We start from the raw sequence: 17,459 nt of genomic DNA on the forward strand, positions 1-17,459 counted from the left end.
AGCCAAGCAAGCCCAGGGCAGACCCTGCCGTGGGCGGCATGAGGATCCTTTCCTAGGCTCCACCACAGCCCCCAATACCTTCTCTCTGGCTCCAAGTCCCGTGTCCACCTGTCGGGGGAGGGACCAGTGAGGAGAATGAACAACAAGGGGAAGCGGGGTGGTACGGGGAGACAGGGTCAGTGAGGGGCCACAGAATCAAAAGGGGTACCAGAGGGGCAGTGGGGGAAGTGGGAGTCAGTGGAAGGAATGAGGGGACATGGTGTGGAGCCAACAGGGGCAGGCAAGGGAGATGACAGAGGCTCAGACCCAGCACAACGCTTACCAGACGTCCAGGGGGTCCTGGGGGGCCCTGGGAAAGGAAATGACTGTAGCCAACAGGAGCCCCGAGGGCCCAGGCACAACTCCGGTTTGGCCCAGGCTCAACTCTGCCCCCAATTCCCTGCAGCATCACAGTGCCAACCCCGGAAGGGAGGCCAGGCCCAAGGGTGGCCATCAGTGCTCCCACTTGACCTTCAGGCCCCTTGTGTGGACACCGGCCAGAGCACTGGCAGCAGCCAGGGAACTCGCCGCCCTCCCAAGCCCAGAGCACCAGCACTACTCACTGGCTCCCCACGGTCGCCCTTGGGTCCAGAGGGTCCAGGGCTGCCCTGCAGAAAGCCGGGGGTCAGGGTCGCTCAGGGCATGCAGGAGTGTGGGGGAGCTTTGGCGACACCATGAGGACTCATAGGGACACTGGTGGCCTTTGGTTGAGATACAGGGGTCACAGGGAGTGAGGACTGTGAGGGTTCAGGACTGCAGGGCTGGGGTAGAAGGATCGGGCTGGGAATTGGATGGTTGGGGGGCTGAGGCTGGGGTCAGGGTTGAGGGTCAAAGGTTGGAACTCACATTCCGTCCATCCTCTCCAGGGTCTCCCTGGTCTCCCTTTTCGCCTACAGGCCCCCGAGCTCCAGGTGCCCCCTGAGAAAAGCAGCTGGTCTGAGACAGACCCTCCTGGCACTTTGCAGGTTCCCCATGACCGTCTACATCGCCCCAGGTTCCCCATCACCCCAACATCCATGTCAGAGTTTCCCACCACCCTTTTCCCCCATTAGAGTTCCCTGTCACCTTCATGCCCACCTCCCCCATCATCTTCGTACCTCTCCCTGCCAAGACTCACCCGAAGGCCACGCTCGCCTGCTTTTCCAGGCAAACCTGGGTCACCCTGGTGATGGGGAAAAGAGCCACATTCTGCAGGTGAGCTAGGATCTAACCCACCCAGGGAGTAGGGACAGAAGGGCCCGGGCACCAGCTGCACAGGGGGCAGGAGGAGAAACTGGTGACCTGGTGGAGCCCCCGGCCCACTGGGATCCCAATTGAAGGGTAAAGGATCGGAAACCACAGCGGGGAGGAGTCTCACCGGAGGACCCTCGTCACCTTTCTCTCCAACTTCACCCTGTGAGACATGAGAGTCAGCCCGGGTCCCAAAACCCCCAGTGATGCCAGCAACACCCCCTATTCCCCTCCCCCCACAACTCCAGCCTCTCACATCTCGTCCTCGGGGCCCAATGGGTCCTGGGGGGCCAGGCCGCCCAGGGTCTCCCTTCTCTCCAGCAGGCCCTGAGTCACCCTGTGGAGGAGGCAAGAGCGAGGTGATGCAGGATACCTGCACAGGCAGCTCTGGAAGGGAGGGGACCCCAGACACCTAGAGGGTACCCAAGGTACTCACCGGGGGGCCTGCTCTGCCAGTGAGGCCAATGGGACCCTGCAGGGCATGGCAAGGGGGGCAGAATTTAGTTGGGGTCCCAGGAACTACCTCTTCTCCCTCTGTCACACTCCTCATCCCCACATTTACTCACTCTGTTGCCAGGGTCTCCCTTGGGGCCAGGGTTTCCAGGAATAACCAATCCAGGTGGGCCCTATGGGTAGAAGAATAAGCAGTTAGGATGGCACAACTATCACCTGCCCCACCCCCTGATCACTGTTCTTCATTTACCTGATCCCCTTTGACTCCGGGAGTTCCTCTGGGCCCAGTGGGCCCCACATCTCCCTGGAGGTGACAAAGACCATCAATGCTAGTCCCAGGCTATACACCCACAACCCAGAAATCATGCCACAACCTTGTGACCTCCATGTCCCAGAGACAAGCCCTACAACCTTGACCTCAACCCTGTAACAATCTCCTCTCACCCACACCAGACTTACCTTGTCTCCTTTGGCTCCAGCACCATCAGGTCCCTGAAAACAAACCGGACAGACACGGCTTGGCCCCATCTGGGGATCGTACAACCAAAGTCTTAATTGAGATGGAAGTTAAATAAAAGCAGAAGTCACAGAGCTCAGTCTCTGCTCTGAGGTCACAGGTCACCAGTGAGAGCAGGCTAGAGGTTATACAAAATGGGCTGACACGAAGAACTCATGACCTCATGGGGTCACAGGATCCCAGCCAGGAGTTTTGGAAGCAGCATGTGGCATAAGGAGAGTCCCGGGGCTCTGAGCCTGCCCAGGGGCCCAGGGTGCTGCTCAAGGGCTGTGCTGTGCTCGCGGCCCCAGCCTCCCTTCACTCACCACCACTGCTGAGTCCCCAGGGCGACCAGGCTCCCCCTGTGGAGAAAGGATGGGGTCACAGACCCATCTAGGAACCCAAGGGCCCAGTGTCCCATTTGCCACATCCCTGGTACTCAACAGAAAGACCCCCAGCCTATGACCCACCTTCTCTCCTCGGCGGCCGGCGGGTCCTGGTGGCCCCTGTATGTGAAGAAAGTGTGAGCCCAGGAGGGGCGGGGGAGGGAGGGACACACGAAAGTCCCACTCCTGGTCCCACCACAGTCACAGACTCACTTCAGGACCTTCGGCTCCAGGACGGCCAGCAACCCCAGGAAGCCCCTGGGGAAAAGGAATGCAAGTGCTGCTCCAGGCGGTGGGGGTCAGGGGTTGTGGGCAAACGGGGCTAGAGGGTCGGGGGTGGTGGCTGGAGGGGTGTCATGGAGGATTGGGATTTAGGTTGGCAGGCATCAAACTCGGCAGGAGGACAGACCAGGTCAGTGAAAGTCAAGGTCAGTTCAGCAGGGTCAGAGGTTAAAAGCCGGCTGGCTTGGGTTAAGGGCTAGAGCCTGTGTCAGCAGGGTTTAGGAGTCATGTGAGGAGGGGTGAGGGGCAGAGGCAGTGGGGGTCAAGGGCAAGAAGTCAGAACCAGGAGGGGCACAGAGCCCAGGGGGCTTACCTGGGGTCCAACTGGGCCAGTGGGTCCACGTTCGCCCTGATGGAACAGAAGAGGTCAGAGCCAAGTCTGGCCCCAGTTCCTCTGGGGCCCTGAGAGCCCCCAGGCTGCACTTACCTTCTCTCCAGTCTCACCCCGGGTCCCTGTCAGTCCCCGGTCACCCTAAGGAGAGAGAGGAGAGGAGGTGGGCCTTGACTTGACAGTCAGACCCCAGACAAGGTGTCTCAAACTCCAACCACCCGCCTTGGAAACCACCACCTCTGACCTTACCTCCTGATCTTCCACCCTCCCCCCCTAACACCATGGGGGTTCCAGAGTAGCACCCCTCACACCTGGCCCCCCCACTGGGACTCACTTTGGGGCCAATGACTCCAGGAGGTCCCCGTAGGCCCTGGAAGGGATGAATTTGGAGGTTCAGAGATTTGGGCTTGGGCATAAGAATGGAGCAATGTGGTTAATGGCTGAGGGTGGGGGCTGGAGCTACGCCCACCACGTTCAGAGCCCCTGCCCTTACACTCACCGGCTCACCCGGGGTCCCAGGTTGTCCGGAGAGGCCTGGGGCTCCATCCTCACAGTCACCCTGAAGGAAAAACACATGGATGGGTTGGAAGACCCAAGGGAGGCCCTGCCCCAGCACCCAGCCCCAGAACTGGGGCACTCAGAGGTCAGGTTTCCTACCTTTTCTCCTTTCTCTCCAGGGGGACCAACTGGGCCTCGGGGTCCAGGGTTCCCAGGAAGACCCTAGGAGGAAGTAAGAATGCGAGCCAAGAACTATGAAGCCCAGCACCCAACCAGGCCCCTAGCTTAGCCCCCAGTCCCTCTGCCCACAGTCCTGATCGCGTTCTCCAGCAGAGCCTCAAGTCCCCCTCACCGGCAGCCCGGGCTCCCCAGGAGCAGTGCCACCAACACCTGGTCCAGGGGGACCCTGGGAGAAAACAGCAGGTCAGGGCATAGTCAGGGGAATCAGACTCTAAGCCACCCCCAGTATACCTTGTCCCTCACTTACCCGTTCCCCACGATCGCCTTTGTCACCCTGGAAAACAGATCATGACCCTATGACCCTGGGCCGCAACTCCTCCCACAGATACCAGAAAAGATGAGGGGCACAGGGGACTGAGGAGTCATGGTGGGGCTGCGGGTGGCCAAAGGGTCACATGGCTCAGAGCAACCAGTATGGGTTATGTGGGTTCAAATGGGGTCACCAGGTTTCTGAATCACATGGAAGTCATGAGGCTGTCACCTTCACAGCTGCTCCAGGAAGCCCTGGGGTACCACGGGGTCCTGGGTCCCCCACTGGGCCACGAGGTCCAGCAGGGCCCTGATGGAGGAGACAAGGTATAAGGAGCGATCCCTCAGAGCCCACTCTCACCCCCTCTTGCAAGTCCCCCCAGCACATCACTGGCCCCCATATACCCTGAACTTACTGAAGGTCCAGGGTCTCCTTTCTGACCAGGAAGCCCAGGTCCCTCACCTCCAATGACTCGTCCAGGAGCCCCCTGTAGGGGCAGAGAGCAGTGGGTAGGACTCTGGACATGGGTGCCTCAAGGCAGAAGCCCCTGGATGAGCCCCAGCTATTCCTTTTCACGTTTCTGGCTGGGGCAGCCCCTCTCCTCTCTGGGACATCCTGGCCCCTCCCTTCTCTCATCACCTACCGGCTCCCCCTTTGGGCCTCGAGGTCCTCGCTCTCCCTGAGAACAAAACATAGCAGAGGGTGGTGCTCAGGCTAAGGTGAGTGTCAGGGCGGGCCCCACTGGCCAGCACTGCACCACGGCCCCATGGAAAGAACCCTGGGAGAACTCGAAAAAGCACAGGAAGGAAGGCATCTTACCGCTTCCCCACGAGGGCCAGGCCACCCTGGGGAGCCCTGTAGATGGAGGCCAGAGTCAGAACAGTCAGAACCACCCCACTAACCAGAGTGTCCACCCTGGCCCCCAAGGGCAAGGCTTGCTCACCTTCAGGCCAGGGGTCCCAGGAGTCCCGGGGCGGCCAGGGCTACCTGGAAGCCCATCAGCTCCAGGGGAGCCCTAAGGAGGCAAAGAGGTCAGGGCAGGAAGGGACCCTCCCCCAATACCCCTGGTTTCCTGGAGGAGCCCCTTCAACCCCACAGGCCCCCAAGTACTGTTGGGGATGGAATAGGGGGTAGAGAAGTGGCCTCTTGGAGCTGAATAGAGCTCAATCCCAGGACAAGGGCAGTGATGAGGCAAAGGCCTTCCCTGCCTCTGGAACCCAGATCTCAGATCCCCACTGGCCCCCTAATTAAGAGCCTCCCCAAAGTCTCTGGCGTGGTGTATAAGCTCCCCTTGAGCCCCTAGGAGCACCCTGGGATCCTAACTGCTTCTTCCTTCTCTCTCCTAAAAACCCTGAGAAAAGTCTCCACACTCACCCTCTCGCCCTTTGCAAGGGGACTTCCAGGGGGCCCCTGGGGGCCAGGAGCACCGGTCCTACCCTGAGAGAAGAGAGCAGGTAAGGATGCAGTACCCAGTCAGGGCACAGGGACAGGTGTGGGGGGCACTCACCGGGAGGCCGGGGGCACCAGGAGGCCCAGTTTGTCCTTTCAGCCCCTAGAAAGGGTCATCAGTGAGCTCTGTGCTACCAACCTCCCTTGCCCCGCTGATGCCCAACCCATTTTCTATCCCTCACCAAGGCCACTCACCATCTCTCCAGGTTCCCCCTTCTGGCCCTGGGGAAAGACATGTCAGATGAGGGTCAGAGTTAGCCCCAGGTGTGGCCTTCACCCACACTCTCAACCCTGGACACTTACCTTTGGACAATGCACTGAGCAAGGCTCTGGCTGTGGCTGTGGACACAAGGTCTGTTTGAGGCTGAACATTTCTATCAAGAAATCCCAGACCCCTTCTTCTCCACCACTTAGTCCCCCAGAGGCTGCTTCCAAACCTGAGTAGCTAAGGATGCCTGACACAGGGCTACTGCCAAGTCACTGACTGCCCGGTCCAGGTTTGGACCATCATCCACGGCAAAGAAGGTCTGGACAGGATCCATGCCTGGCACCAAGCGACGCAGCTGCTCTGGGTCAGCTCCCGCCATGCCCAACATCATCACTTTGAGTCCTAAGGAGGGGTCCAGCAGCCTGCATGACAACCCCGCTGGGGCCACTCCTACTCCCAGGCCACATCCCTCTCAGCCCTACTCCTCACCAGCAGCCTGGGCCTCGCGGATGGGGCTGAATATGTCACTTCTCAGGGGCTCATCCACTAGCAGGACCATCACCCCTGGCACATGCTGGCGGCGCCCAGGAGCATCTGGTGCCAACAAGTATCTGTGAGCTGTGACTACGGCTGTGCCTGGAAGCAAAGGCATGTCAGAACCCTGGAGCACCAAGCTCCCAATGGGTAGCCCAAGAGTCCATGCCCACTGCAGTCCTCACCCAGGTTGTTCCCACTTGGGTCCATGTAGGGGATGTCATGGATCTTTTGCAAGATGATGCCAAGGTCATAGGAGCCATTCAGTGGGAACAGTGGGGAGGGCCGGTGACTGTAGGACAGCAGGCCAACCTAGGGTGGGGGAAGACACAGAGCCTGGTGAAGATGACAGAGCAGGGATGGGGGTGCACAGAGTTTGGGGAAACACAGAGACACAGGGGTGTGTGTGACTAAACCTGAACTGTTTATTAGGGGGTCAGCAATGATGGTAGGATAGGGAACCAAGCAGACGAGAAGAACTGGAGCCTGGGGAACAGCTAGGAGAAAGCCAGAACCTGCTGAGCACGGCGGCATGTGCCTATAATCCCAGCCACTCGGGAGGCTGAGGCGGGAGGATCACTTGAACCCAGGAGTTCAAGGCTGCAGTGAACTATGATCGCACTACTGTGCTCCAGCCTGGGTGACAGAGTGAGATGCCATCTCAGAAAAAAGTTAATTGAAAGCCTGAATGTATGCGGTAATAGGGAGATGGTAACTGGTGTGAAACCCGGGTTGGCGAGGGGCAGGGAGAGGTAGGAGCCCGACTCTAGGGCCAAACCTGGACCGCCTGTAGCCCAAGAGGCCCAAGTGCAGACACCAGACGCTCCAGGGCACGCCTCGTAGCCTCTGCCCGGTGAGCATTGTCTCGAGTGGCATGCAGTAGGAACACCACATCCGCCAGGCCATGGGGACACACTGCAGAAGGGAGCAGAGTTACCGAAGTGGTCAACCCATCCAGCCACCCACTTAGGCCCTTCACACTGTGCCCGCCATACCTGGGCTTTGTGTGACAGAGGTCTCAGGACCCTGCACACCTCCCTGGACAGGTGTCAGGGAGAAGACATAAGAGACGCCAGGCTCTAGTCCTGTCACCCGCTGGGAGCTCGAGATCCCTGGAAGTGTTTGTGGGGACCCAGGCACTTCTGCAGAGGACATAACTCGATTAAACAGGAGGTCCTCCATGGAACCCCAATTGCCAGCCCACCCCAATCCTGGCTCCTCCTCACCCTGGCCAGGGACTCTGAGTGGCCGCCAGGACAGGATGTAGCTGGATGCCCCAGACACTGGGGTCCAGGCCAGAGTCACTGAGTCGATCGAGGTGTCCACAACACGTAGTTCAGTGCTCGCAACATGAGGCGACTCTGAAGGAGGAATGAAAGCTCAGGGATCAGAGGCTGTGTCCTGAGAACCCAAAGATGAGAGATCTGAGATCTTGGTCAGGTTCATCTTTGGGCAGTGTCATGGGATGTCATGCTGGGATCACTTAGTATCAGAGGGTGGGTGAGGGCTACAGGAGGAGTCACTCAGTCTGGGGTGCAGGAAATCAGGGTGCACCATAGTGGGGGGAGCACACCAATGCGAGGTGGACCCCCTGGGCTTACCAGTGTGTGCAGTCACCTCTCTGGAGGACCCTTCTCCAGCCGGCCCCAGGACGCTCAGCCGCACGTGGTACAGTGTTGCTGGCTCCAGCCCATCCAGGTGGTAGCTGCTGAGCTCCGGTCCCAGGACTAGGGACTGTTCCTGGCCCCCTGGGGCGGGGGTGAGGGTGGAGGCCAGGAGCATGTGGGAGGATGGTAGCTCTGGTGTTAGGGGACTCGTCCACCTCATTGACTTACTGCTAGCAGGGTCCACCCTCCTGATCGAGCTTCCTCAGTCTCACTGAACCCGCCCACTTTACTGCTCGACTGACCCTCTTTGACTTCACTGATGCCACCCACCTCGGTCATTGATCCTACCTACAGTCACCGATCCCGCAGGCCCCCAATGACAGACAGACGCTGCCCACCGCAGTGACCTCCCCCACCTCGACGACCCCGCCCACAGCCCCACCGTTATTGGTCCCTAACTTCCTCCCGGGGGCACCTCTCACCCTCAGGTCGCCAACGCAGACGGAAGCCCTGCGCCCCGGGCACCGGCTCCCAGCGCAGCGTCAGCGAGTGCTCCCCACGCTGCACCACGCGCAGGGTCTCCAGGGCTGGCGGAGCGTCAGGCGCTGGAGCAAAAGCGCGGGAATCAGGCAGGCTCCGCCCCCATCGGCCCGTGCGCCAATCCCAGTCCAACCCTGACACACGCACCGCCCCCAGCCGGCCCCTCTCTTGCGTCCAGCCTTCCTCTTTGCTCGCCTCTCAGACTCCGCCCCCACAGGCTCACTACCAATCCCGGTCCTTTTTCCAGTCCCGAGCACAAACCCCCGCCCCAAACCACCCATCCAAGGCTCGCTCCAGCCCAAACTCCACCTACGCGTCGTGACGACAATGGAGACAGGGGCGCCCTCGCGGTCCCCGACAAGTGCAGTCACTCGCACAGAATAGCTGACTCCGCCTTCGAGGCCTCGGATCTCTGCGGAGTCGGTGTTTCCCGGGAGCAGCTGGTGTCTCGTGGGGCCACCTGGCCAGGTGAGCATACAGCAAAGGTCAGGGGTGGGAGTGGCTGACCAGAGAGGGCAATCCCAGCCAGGGAAAAGATGGACACAGTCAGGGAGTCATACCTTCAGTGCGGCCCCAGGCCAGTCTGTAGGATGTGGCTCCAGTGACCCCTACCCATGTGACCCGCAGAATGTCGCTGGAAGCATTGAGGATCTGCAGCCTCGACACACTGCCCACAGGCTCAGGGGCTAGGAACAGAGGCAAAGTAAGGGCTCAAGGGTCACTGGGTATCTGCAGAGAACAGGTTGGCAGTGCAGGAATGGCTAGTGCAGGGGAAGTCTGAAGGTCAGCATGAGGTTGGTGTGGTCAGTTGAGTGTAGGTGACCCTAAGAGGAATGAGGTTAGTGCCTTGGAGTGGGCAGTGTGGGGCAGCCAGGACGTCACTGTGGGTGGACACTTAGTCAATGTGGGGTGAGTGGGTCACTGAGCAGTGACGGAGGGGGCAGATGGAGTAGTCAGGAATGTACAGCAGAGTGGGGTAGCCAATGAGGTGTGGCTGGCATCTGGCCAGGGGCCACTCACCAGTCCTCACAACCACAGAGGCGGGGGTCCCATCCACGCCAGCCACATGGGCCCTCACACGCACGGTATACTCAGTATCTGGCTCCAGCCGGTCCAACTCAGCCACCGTGGCCTCCCCAGAAACCAACTGGGATTTCTCTGGGCCTGGGAGCAGGGATGGAGGCAGCTCAAGGGCTAGCCAGACTCTGTCCTCAGCCCTACCTAGACCCCCCAAGAAACACCAGGTCCCCGCTCCACCCAGGCCTGCCCCCGTGACTCTCCCCAACCCCTGGTCCTCACCATGGCCTGAGTGCCAGGAAACCCTGTATCCTGTGGCTCCAGGAACCCTAGTCCAGGCAATGGTGACAGATGAGCTGCCGGCCTGAGTCACACGGACTGTCCTCACTGGGCCCAGTGGGTCTAAGGGGAGAGGCAATGGGCAGTCCCATGGGGGAGGCAGGGGAGGATCTGGTGAGGGAGGTGGTGGAGGCGATCTGAGAGGGGAAGTCTGCAGGAGCCCAACAGGAGACCAGGGTCTGACGGAGGAGGCAACAAAGGGGTCAGACGGGGAAGGAGTGGGGGTTCTGATGGAGGGGAGAGTGGGAATCTGCGACGGCAGCTGACAGGAATCCGAGGGCCAACAAGGTCCCACAGAGAAGGGGGGTGCCCAATGGAGGTGGTGAGGGATCTAACAAAGGAGAAAGTGTAAGTCTAAGAGGAGAGCTGGGTCCAGCAAAAAAGGTGGCCAGGATCTGAAGGGTAGGTGATGGAAATCCCAGGGCAAAGATGGCGGGAGGTCTTAGGGGAGAGGCGAGGGAGCTGGAGAAGGGAGGCAACAGAGGCTGAAGGGGACAGCAGGCTCTGAGGGAGGAGGCAGAGGGACTCTGAAAGGGGAGGCAAAGTTCTAGGAAGAAGCAAGGGTCTGCAAGGGGAGGCATGGACGTCCAAAGGGGCACCGGAGGCGGACAGCCAAGGGACTGGGTCAGGCCCTGACCAGTTCGAGCCACGATGACCATTGGGGGGCCCTCCTCTCTCCCTCGCAGTGCCGACACAGCCACCTGGTAGGAGGTTCCAGGCTGTAGCCCCGTGATGTCTGTGGCAGTAGAGTCTGGGGGCAATGTCTGGCTGGACTCCGGACCTAGGACCAGAGGGAAGTGCTGGCAGGGCTCCTGCCTGTCCCCTCTGTCCCCCATACCCTGGTTGTTCCCCTCAGCAATCCTCCCCCACACCCCACACTGACCACTGCCTGTCCTCCAGCTAATCCGAAACCCGCTGGCTCCAGGAACAGGTCCCCAGGCCACCCTCACTCGTGTTGCATCTGACACCACAACCCGCAGCCCTGGAACGGCAGGTGGGGTTTCCGGCTCTAAGGGTTAAAGACAGAGGTCAGAGGTCAGGACTAGGACCAGAGTGAGTCAAGCAACTGTCCCCCACAAGCCTCCTGCAGTGCTCACCCAGGCGGACAGTGAGGACGCTGGCACCACCCTCTCGGGGGCCCACTCGAGCAGACACCCGCACGGTGTAGCTAAGCCCAGGCCGAGCCTCATCCAAGTCGAAGGCTGTCTGACTCCCGGGAAGCACGAGGGTCCGCTCCACCCCTGAGGGAGAAGGCAGGGCAGGCGGGCAGGGGTCAGTAAGAGACAGGCATGTGGGATGACGGCGTCAGTGATGGACAGGGATACAGGACGAAAAGTGTCCTGGGGCATGAGATTTGGGATGGTGGGGGTCTGTGAGAGACGGGATACCGCTGGGAAGGGTGAGCGGGTGCCAAGGACATGGGACGAAAGGAGCCAGGGATGGATGGGACACTGGATGTAGGGGTTGGTGATGATGTGGGATGGCAGGGGTCAGTGGGCAGCAGTGTGAGTTACAGGCCATTGAGACGCTGACGTGGGAGGGCAGAGGTCAGTGTGGACAGCAGTCACAGCGAGGGTCATGGCTGGACGGCCGTGGGAGGAGGGGTGGCGGCAGCTCTATTCTGAGCTGTGATTGTGGAGAAGGAATGCCACAATCAGGAACATAGGGCAGGGAGTGGAGCTGGACCCAGGCAAGGAGACAGGCTAGGCCAGAGAAGGGGGCAGACAGACCCTGCAACAGCTCTGGGCTCAGTGCCATCTTGGGAGGTGAAAGGACAAGGAGACAGGGAGGAGGGTGTAGGGACCCAGGAGTGGAAGGAGAGTGGGTGAAGATGCGCTCAGACCCTGTGGGCAGAACTTTAGTGTGTGGGGGTGCTGGCCGCGTCCACCTCACCCTGGGTGCTGCGCACAGTGACGCGGTACTCAGTGGCACTGGGGACTGGGCTCCAGGACACTCGCACCCGCTGCCCAGGCAGCTCAGTCGCTTGTAGGTCCGTCACAGGGCCCACGGGTGGCTCTGGCCCTGTTGGAGAGCACAGCCTGAGAGGTGGCCTGGGGCGCCCACACCTTCCTCACTCACTTGTCCAGGCCCACAGAGCCCTCACCAGTGGGGACCACCGTTGCCGGGGTGGCCACCTCGCGGCCCTCCAGCAGCGTGTAGAGCGTGAGACGATACTCAGTGCCTGGCTGCAGCCCATCCAACTGGTAGCGGGTCACGGCAGAGGGCAGCACCACCTTCTGTGGCGGCTCCAAGCCTGCAAGATGACACGGTCAGGCCAGCTGAGGCCAAGCCCTGACCCCTGTCTGCCCACCCCTGGCCCCTGCACTGACCACTTTCACGCCGCCATTCCAACCGGTAGCCACGGGCCTCAGGCACCAAGTTCCAGGAGAGGAGGATGGATGTGGGGCCCAGGATGACCGGGCGCAGGGTCTGCTCAACGGAGGTGTCTGCCCAGGGCACAAAGGATGTCAGTGGCCTCTGTGCCCTGCCCTGCCTGCCCACCCCAGCCTGAAGAATGTGCCCAGCCTTCTCACCAGTGCGGGCAGTCAGGGAAGTGGCAGGCCCCACGCTACGGCCAAACAGAGTGCTCACGGTCACCTCATAGTCCGTGCCAGGCTCCAGGTCACGCAGCAACACTGACCCCTGCCCAGGGCCCAGCTCCTGCTGCTGTGTGGCCCCACCTGCACGGGGCACAGAGGGGTCAGTGGGCCTTACAGACTCGGGAATCCACAACCTTGTCTGAGGAGCAGGCACTCCCCTCCGCCCACACCTCTCACTCACCACCGAGGACCTGCCACATCACACGGTAGCCAGTGGCACCTGGCACACTCCGCCAGGCCACCAGGAGGCTGTGGGCTGTGGTGTTCTGGATGGTCAGCTCCGGCCCCTCCAGGGCAGCTGGGGGAAGGGCCCACCAGGGATTAGTGGAGTTGGGGAGGGTTACGGGGGGCTTAGGTGAAGGGGCTCAGAGGTTGGCAGAATTGCTCACTGGTCCGAGCTGTCCCGCTCACAGACTCCCCGATGCTGTTGGCGTAGAGAGCAACCACAGTCACTTGGTACTCGGTCAGTGGTCGGAGACCCTGCAGCCGCAAGCTGGTCTCACCAGCTGGGACGTTCACCTGCCCAGGGTCAAAGGTCACCTCATCTTGCCCAGCCAAGTCCCCAGCCACCCACCTATCTATCACTCCTGACATCCTACCTCCTGCCGCTCGCTCGACAGTGGCTGTCCCAGCCCTGTCAGAGGAGTGTACTGGACCTTGTAGCCAGTCACAGGGCCACTGGCCGCTGTCCACTGTACTCTCAAGGATTGACTACCTGGCTCAGACAGCACCAGGTCCCGTGGACCAGAAGTTGAGTCATCAGCTGGGAATGGGGGAACCAGGCAGGAGGATTAGAGTCAGCACTTATGGTCCGGGGTTGGGGTCAGGGGGTCAGGAGAACATAGGATGGAATCAGCACTCCCAGGTTGGGGTTGGGGCCTGGGGTCCAGGTCAGGGTATACAATGTGGGCAGGAACTCACGAGGCAGGGTCACAGGCACGCCACCAGCAGTTGTGCACACTCTCCGGGAAACAAGGGGCAGTAGTGTCCTCAAGATGCCGAAGTCATTGATGAAGAAGAAGAAATCACTGGTTGGCTGTGAGGCAACCCTCTTCAGCTCCTCGGGGTCGGCATTCTTGATCCCTGAGGTGATGCCCAGTCAGGACTTAGTGGTCCACTGGTCCTCACCCCAGCTGACCTATCACCCCAGCCCTGTACTCACCCACGGCAAACAGCTTGACGCCCTGCGCCTTCAGCTTTTGGGCCGCTGTGTCCACCAGGTCCTGGGACTTCCCATCCGTGATCAGGATGCAGACCTGGGGCAGAGGTAGGGGTCAAATCAGGGTTTCCTTAGACACTTAATTTGGGGTCACCTTGGAAGTCATGGTTAGGGTTTGGGATCACCTTGGGGACACCAGGTCGGGCCAACTGAGGCAGGAAGACATGGTCGGCCACATGGAGAATCGCAGCCCCTGTACGAGTGTTGCCCCCCTTGTAGCTGAGCTCACGGATGGCACGAATCACATCACTCCCGGAGCCAAGTGCATCCAAGCCAAACTCTGTCCTGTTGGGAGGAAGAGGGAGTCAGGACCTCTTCTGACTCTGGTCTTTAGGAGGCCTCTGGGATCACAGTTGTGGGTATCAGGCCCTTTAGAGGATCTCTTGGTTCTGTGATTTCTGCCCCCCCATCTCTATAGCCCCCAAATTAAACTCCCTGGGTCCTCTGTGCGCTACCTGTGGCTGGGCCCAGGCAGGCCTGGAGGAACCCTTGGGGCTCACAGCCTAGGGGGACAGGGTGTGTGGTGAATTGAATACTTGCAGGAGGAAGGGCCCAGTTGTAGAAAGGTGGATGTTGGCCAGACAGGGAGCCCTTCTGGTGAACTGAGAGGCTGAAGGGGTTAGGAGGCTAAAACGTGAAGAGGCCAACCGGCATGGGGCCCCGGGGCTTTCTCCTGGGTTCCCCATCTTCAGGTCAGAAAACACAGACTCCCTGTCCTTGGCAGGGCGCTAGCCTGGAGGTGTTTCAGGGCATGAAGGCTCTACCTGGGAAATCCCTACGTCTGTCCCCAGAGGCGGTCCTAGCTAGGGGGTCTCTGGGTTCCTCAAAACCTGTTTCGGGAAGAACCTGGCCTGGGGTTTCTAGGCTGTCCCCCCTGTCTGCAGAAGGGGGCTTGGTGGGATCTCCTGGTCTCCCGTCCCCAGGGCCACGACTCACCGTGGGTCGTCACTGTACTGCACCGCGGCAAAGCGCACCCCCTGTGCACTGGCTGCAGCAGCGAAAGGCTGCACCAGCCCCTCCAGAAAGCCGCGGACTTCGCGGAAATTGCTGCGGCCAATGGATGAGGAGCCATCGAGTAGGAACGCGATGTCAGCCGCGTAAAGGCGCGTGCAGGTCACTGGGGCACGGAGAAGCGATCACGACCTCTTCTGGGAGCCCACCCGCACCCTCCCCGCACCGTGGTCCCCTGGGCCTGCGGACGGGACGGGTGGAGCGTAGGCCGCATCTGCTTATGCAAACCTGGCCTGTGGGCCAGGGAGGGAGGCGGGTGGGCCGGCGCAGACTCCCCGCGGGGGGTCGGGGTGGGGGAGGGAGAGCCCCGGCACGGGTGTGGGTCTGGGACTGAGGCCATAGCCTCCAGGGGCCAGCGCGGGGTGGCATAAGGTAGGGGACCCAGCGCGCGGTCCAGGAGCCGGAATTTGGGTCCGAACAGGATAGGAGGCGGTTTAGGGAACCCAGGGCAATCGCGACGAGCTCGGGGAGTCCGAGGAGAGTTAGGAGGAACCCGCGGCGGTCGTGGAGGTGGAAGGGGTGTCAGGGATGAAGGCCGAGTGGAGCCGTGGGTGACAGGGTGCAGTGCCCCAGGCGGGGTCCTTCCTAGCCGTGCCCACCTCTCTCCCTGTGCTGGGCCCGCACTCGGGGCGCCCCCGCCAGGATCCCGGCGCAGAGAGCGGCCACCAGGAGCCGCAGCCTCATCCTGGGTGGTAGAAACGGTCAGCTGGGACTCCCGCTCTGTCCCTTGGCCCCCGCGGCTTTGGCGCGTTGAGCCCAGGGCCCCTCCAGCCTGAGTCCTTGTCTTGCCTGCAAGTCCGCCAGCTCCCACCGCCGCCGCTGCAGTCCCGCCGGCAGAGCACAGAAAAGTCCCCGATCCCAGGGGGCGGAGCGTCGGGCGGGGACCCAGACGCCCGCCCTCACCCACATCCCCAGAGGTCGCCCCCCCACCCCTCCCCTGGACAGATGATATGACGCACTTAAGTTTAAGCCCCCCCCTGGCTTCTGGTAATCCCCCAGAAGGTTCTCCACAGACAGATGCTGAAGGAGCCCCCCAACCACATCTAGCCTCATAGGTCCTGGTTGCTTTGGGTAGGTCACAGAGTGACCAGTGAAGGGACTGCTGGAGGCTGAAATGTGGTCCTGTTTCTGCAAACCGAAGAGGCAGCAGCACCATGGTAGGGGGAGGCTGCAGCTGGTGGTGACTCACCCCCAACCCTGTGAGGGTGCCTAGACAAGCCCTCAGGGCATGGGCCACTCCTGTGATTCAGCCATCCCTGTCTGGTGGGCCTCCTGTGCCCCACCCCAATCCCCTTGACAGGTGGAGCAACCTCCAGCAAATGAGGGACTCTGGGCCCATCCTAGGGAAACCAAGGCCCTGTTGGGCCAGGTCCAAGTAAGGCACCCCCTCTTTGGAAGGGTACGCCAGGAGGAGGAGAGAACCTGTGTCACACTTATGCATACGTGTCCCACACCCCCTGCTATGCTTTAAACCAGTCCCAGACAGTTACCATCCAGCTGTGCCTGCAGGAGGGGGCCTGCCCATATGTGGAGAGTGGGACCACCCACAGTGACAGCTCATCTCTCAGAAATTCACCCCCTTCTGCCCACAACCCACTGGTAGAGCTGTCCATGCCCCAGGCCAGATCCCCCCTACCTGTATGTCCTCATTCTGGCCCACAGGCATCCTCTCCTTCAATCTGTTCTTCCTGTAGACCCTTCCACCCATCTCCCCCATCAGGCCCAGAAGTCACCCGGGGCCCCTCCCTCCTTTCCTCACTGCCCTCATGGAATCTGTAGCTCCCCCTTCACAACTGCCTCCCTGCCCCCTGCCTCACTCCTCTCCCCTTAACCAAGCTGACTTCCCACCTATCTCTCTGATGGGCTTCTATAACTGTGGACCCCAACACACACACCCATGTCAGGGCCAGGCCACTGTCCTGAGGAGGTGAATATTTGTGTATGTACATCTCTTCATTAGGTGGTGACACTAATGCAGAAAGACACCCCCAAAAAGAGCAGGCCCCCATCTGGGCCCCACTCTCATTTTTTCCCCTGCCAGTGCTAGATAATTCTGGGTAGCCCAGAAAGCACATCTATACTCACCACTGCCACTGTACCCCTTCCAATATGCCCGGACTTGCAGCCTCCCCTGGGATCCACTGGCTGAGTGGGGAGATACAGGCACAGCACTTCTGTTACATTTGTCTCCCCTGGACTCCTCCACAGCCTGAGGGCTCCCTGGTATGGCCAGAGCTGGGGGGAGTGAGGACCCTCCATGCTGTCTGTCTTCCTATTGTCCAGGAAGGCTACAGCTGCCTCTAACTATTGCCCCCTCCCCAACTATCCAAGGACACAGTGCTGTGACCCCATGGGGCCAAGATCGGGGTCTCCTCAGCCATGTCCCAGGAGCCCCCACCCCTGCAAAGTGTGCTCCAGGTGAGGGCAGCAGAGAACCAGGCATGCTCATCACAAGGGCAGCCCCTGATACCTGCTGCACAGCAAGGCTGGGTGAGAGCAGGACAGAGCTGTACACATGGGTCCAGCCTTTAGGGGAGTCAGGAGGCCCAGCTGAGAGGGTGGGTGTTCAGGCCAACTTCATCAGATGTGAGGTGACCTCAAAAGAAGAGAAGGGCTGCTGTGACAGGATCACTCAAAGCATGCTGGGAGGCCGGGCACGGTGGCTCACGCCTGTAATCCCAGCACTCTGGGAGGCCGAAGTGGGCGGATCGCTCAAGGTCAGGGGTTTGA

At 60.8% G+C, this 17,459-nt stretch overlaps 1 protein-coding gene across 1 annotated transcript in view; it reads right to left on the bottom strand.

Moving 5' to 3' along the window:
• The window catches only part of COL7A1 (collagen type VII alpha 1 chain), a 30,633-nt gene extending 15,104 nt beyond the window's left edge, over positions 1 to 15,529 (bottom strand). The window contains exons 1-57 of the mRNA XM_012771185.2: positions 15,329 to 15,529; positions 14,655 to 14,835; positions 13,844 to 14,003; positions 13,662 to 13,755; positions 13,421 to 13,582; positions 13,099 to 13,262; positions 12,889 to 13,018; positions 12,681 to 12,797; positions 12,434 to 12,580; positions 12,230 to 12,346; positions 12,004 to 12,153; positions 11,793 to 11,921; positions 10,997 to 11,140; positions 10,783 to 10,908; positions 10,537 to 10,680; positions 9,843 to 9,962; positions 9,564 to 9,707; positions 9,104 to 9,229; positions 8,857 to 9,003; positions 8,486 to 8,608; positions 7,998 to 8,144; positions 7,623 to 7,757; positions 7,392 to 7,538; positions 7,175 to 7,311; positions 6,582 to 6,708; positions 6,352 to 6,498; positions 6,092 to 6,264; positions 5,958 to 5,993; positions 5,850 to 5,876; positions 5,713 to 5,757; positions 5,580 to 5,642; positions 5,149 to 5,220; positions 5,025 to 5,060; positions 4,849 to 4,884; positions 4,621 to 4,692; positions 4,437 to 4,514; positions 4,203 to 4,229; positions 4,068 to 4,121; positions 3,875 to 3,937; positions 3,717 to 3,776; positions 3,552 to 3,587; positions 3,314 to 3,358; positions 3,200 to 3,235; positions 2,818 to 2,862; positions 2,689 to 2,724; positions 2,545 to 2,580; positions 2,182 to 2,214; positions 1,973 to 2,026; positions 1,836 to 1,895; positions 1,706 to 1,741; positions 1,526 to 1,606; positions 1,397 to 1,432; positions 1,157 to 1,201; positions 886 to 957; positions 603 to 647; positions 323 to 349; positions 79 to 108 (exon numbers count right to left, since the gene is read on the bottom strand). Coding sequence (XP_012626639.2) covers positions 79 to 108; positions 323 to 349; positions 603 to 647; positions 886 to 957; positions 1,157 to 1,201; positions 1,397 to 1,432; positions 1,526 to 1,606; positions 1,706 to 1,741; positions 1,836 to 1,895; positions 1,973 to 2,026; positions 2,182 to 2,214; positions 2,545 to 2,580; positions 2,689 to 2,724; positions 2,818 to 2,862; positions 3,200 to 3,235; positions 3,314 to 3,358; positions 3,552 to 3,587; positions 3,717 to 3,776; positions 3,875 to 3,937; positions 4,068 to 4,121; positions 4,203 to 4,229; positions 4,437 to 4,514; positions 4,621 to 4,692; positions 4,849 to 4,884; positions 5,025 to 5,060; positions 5,149 to 5,220; positions 5,580 to 5,642; positions 5,713 to 5,757; positions 5,850 to 5,876; positions 5,958 to 5,993; positions 6,092 to 6,264; positions 6,352 to 6,498; positions 6,582 to 6,708; positions 7,175 to 7,311; positions 7,392 to 7,538; positions 7,623 to 7,757; positions 7,998 to 8,144; positions 8,486 to 8,608; positions 8,857 to 9,003; positions 9,104 to 9,229; positions 9,564 to 9,707; positions 9,843 to 9,962; positions 10,537 to 10,680; positions 10,783 to 10,908; positions 10,997 to 11,140; positions 11,793 to 11,921; positions 12,004 to 12,153; positions 12,230 to 12,346; positions 12,434 to 12,580; positions 12,681 to 12,797; positions 12,889 to 13,018; positions 13,099 to 13,262; positions 13,421 to 13,582; positions 13,662 to 13,755; positions 13,844 to 14,003; positions 14,655 to 14,835; positions 15,329 to 15,413 — 5,145 coding nt within the window. The 5' untranslated portion in view covers positions 15,414 to 15,529. The remainder of the gene's footprint in view (positions 1 to 78; positions 109 to 322; positions 350 to 602; positions 648 to 885; positions 958 to 1,156; positions 1,202 to 1,396; positions 1,433 to 1,525; positions 1,607 to 1,705; positions 1,742 to 1,835; positions 1,896 to 1,972; positions 2,027 to 2,181; positions 2,215 to 2,544; positions 2,581 to 2,688; positions 2,725 to 2,817; positions 2,863 to 3,199; positions 3,236 to 3,313; positions 3,359 to 3,551; positions 3,588 to 3,716; positions 3,777 to 3,874; positions 3,938 to 4,067; positions 4,122 to 4,202; positions 4,230 to 4,436; positions 4,515 to 4,620; positions 4,693 to 4,848; positions 4,885 to 5,024; positions 5,061 to 5,148; positions 5,221 to 5,579; positions 5,643 to 5,712; positions 5,758 to 5,849; positions 5,877 to 5,957; positions 5,994 to 6,091; positions 6,265 to 6,351; positions 6,499 to 6,581; positions 6,709 to 7,174; positions 7,312 to 7,391; positions 7,539 to 7,622; positions 7,758 to 7,997; positions 8,145 to 8,485; positions 8,609 to 8,856; positions 9,004 to 9,103; positions 9,230 to 9,563; positions 9,708 to 9,842; positions 9,963 to 10,536; positions 10,681 to 10,782; positions 10,909 to 10,996; positions 11,141 to 11,792; positions 11,922 to 12,003; positions 12,154 to 12,229; positions 12,347 to 12,433; positions 12,581 to 12,680; positions 12,798 to 12,888; positions 13,019 to 13,098; positions 13,263 to 13,420; positions 13,583 to 13,661; positions 13,756 to 13,843; positions 14,004 to 14,654; positions 14,836 to 15,328) is intronic.
• Between the last annotated feature and the right edge of the window lie 1,930 nt (positions 15,530 to 17,459).

The sequence above is a fragment of the Microcebus murinus genome, chromosome 1, assembly GCF_040939455.1.
Source record: "Microcebus murinus isolate Inina chromosome 1, M.murinus_Inina_mat1.0, whole genome shotgun sequence".
NCBI classification, from domain to species: domain Eukaryota; kingdom Metazoa; phylum Chordata; class Mammalia; order Primates; family Cheirogaleidae; genus Microcebus; species Microcebus murinus.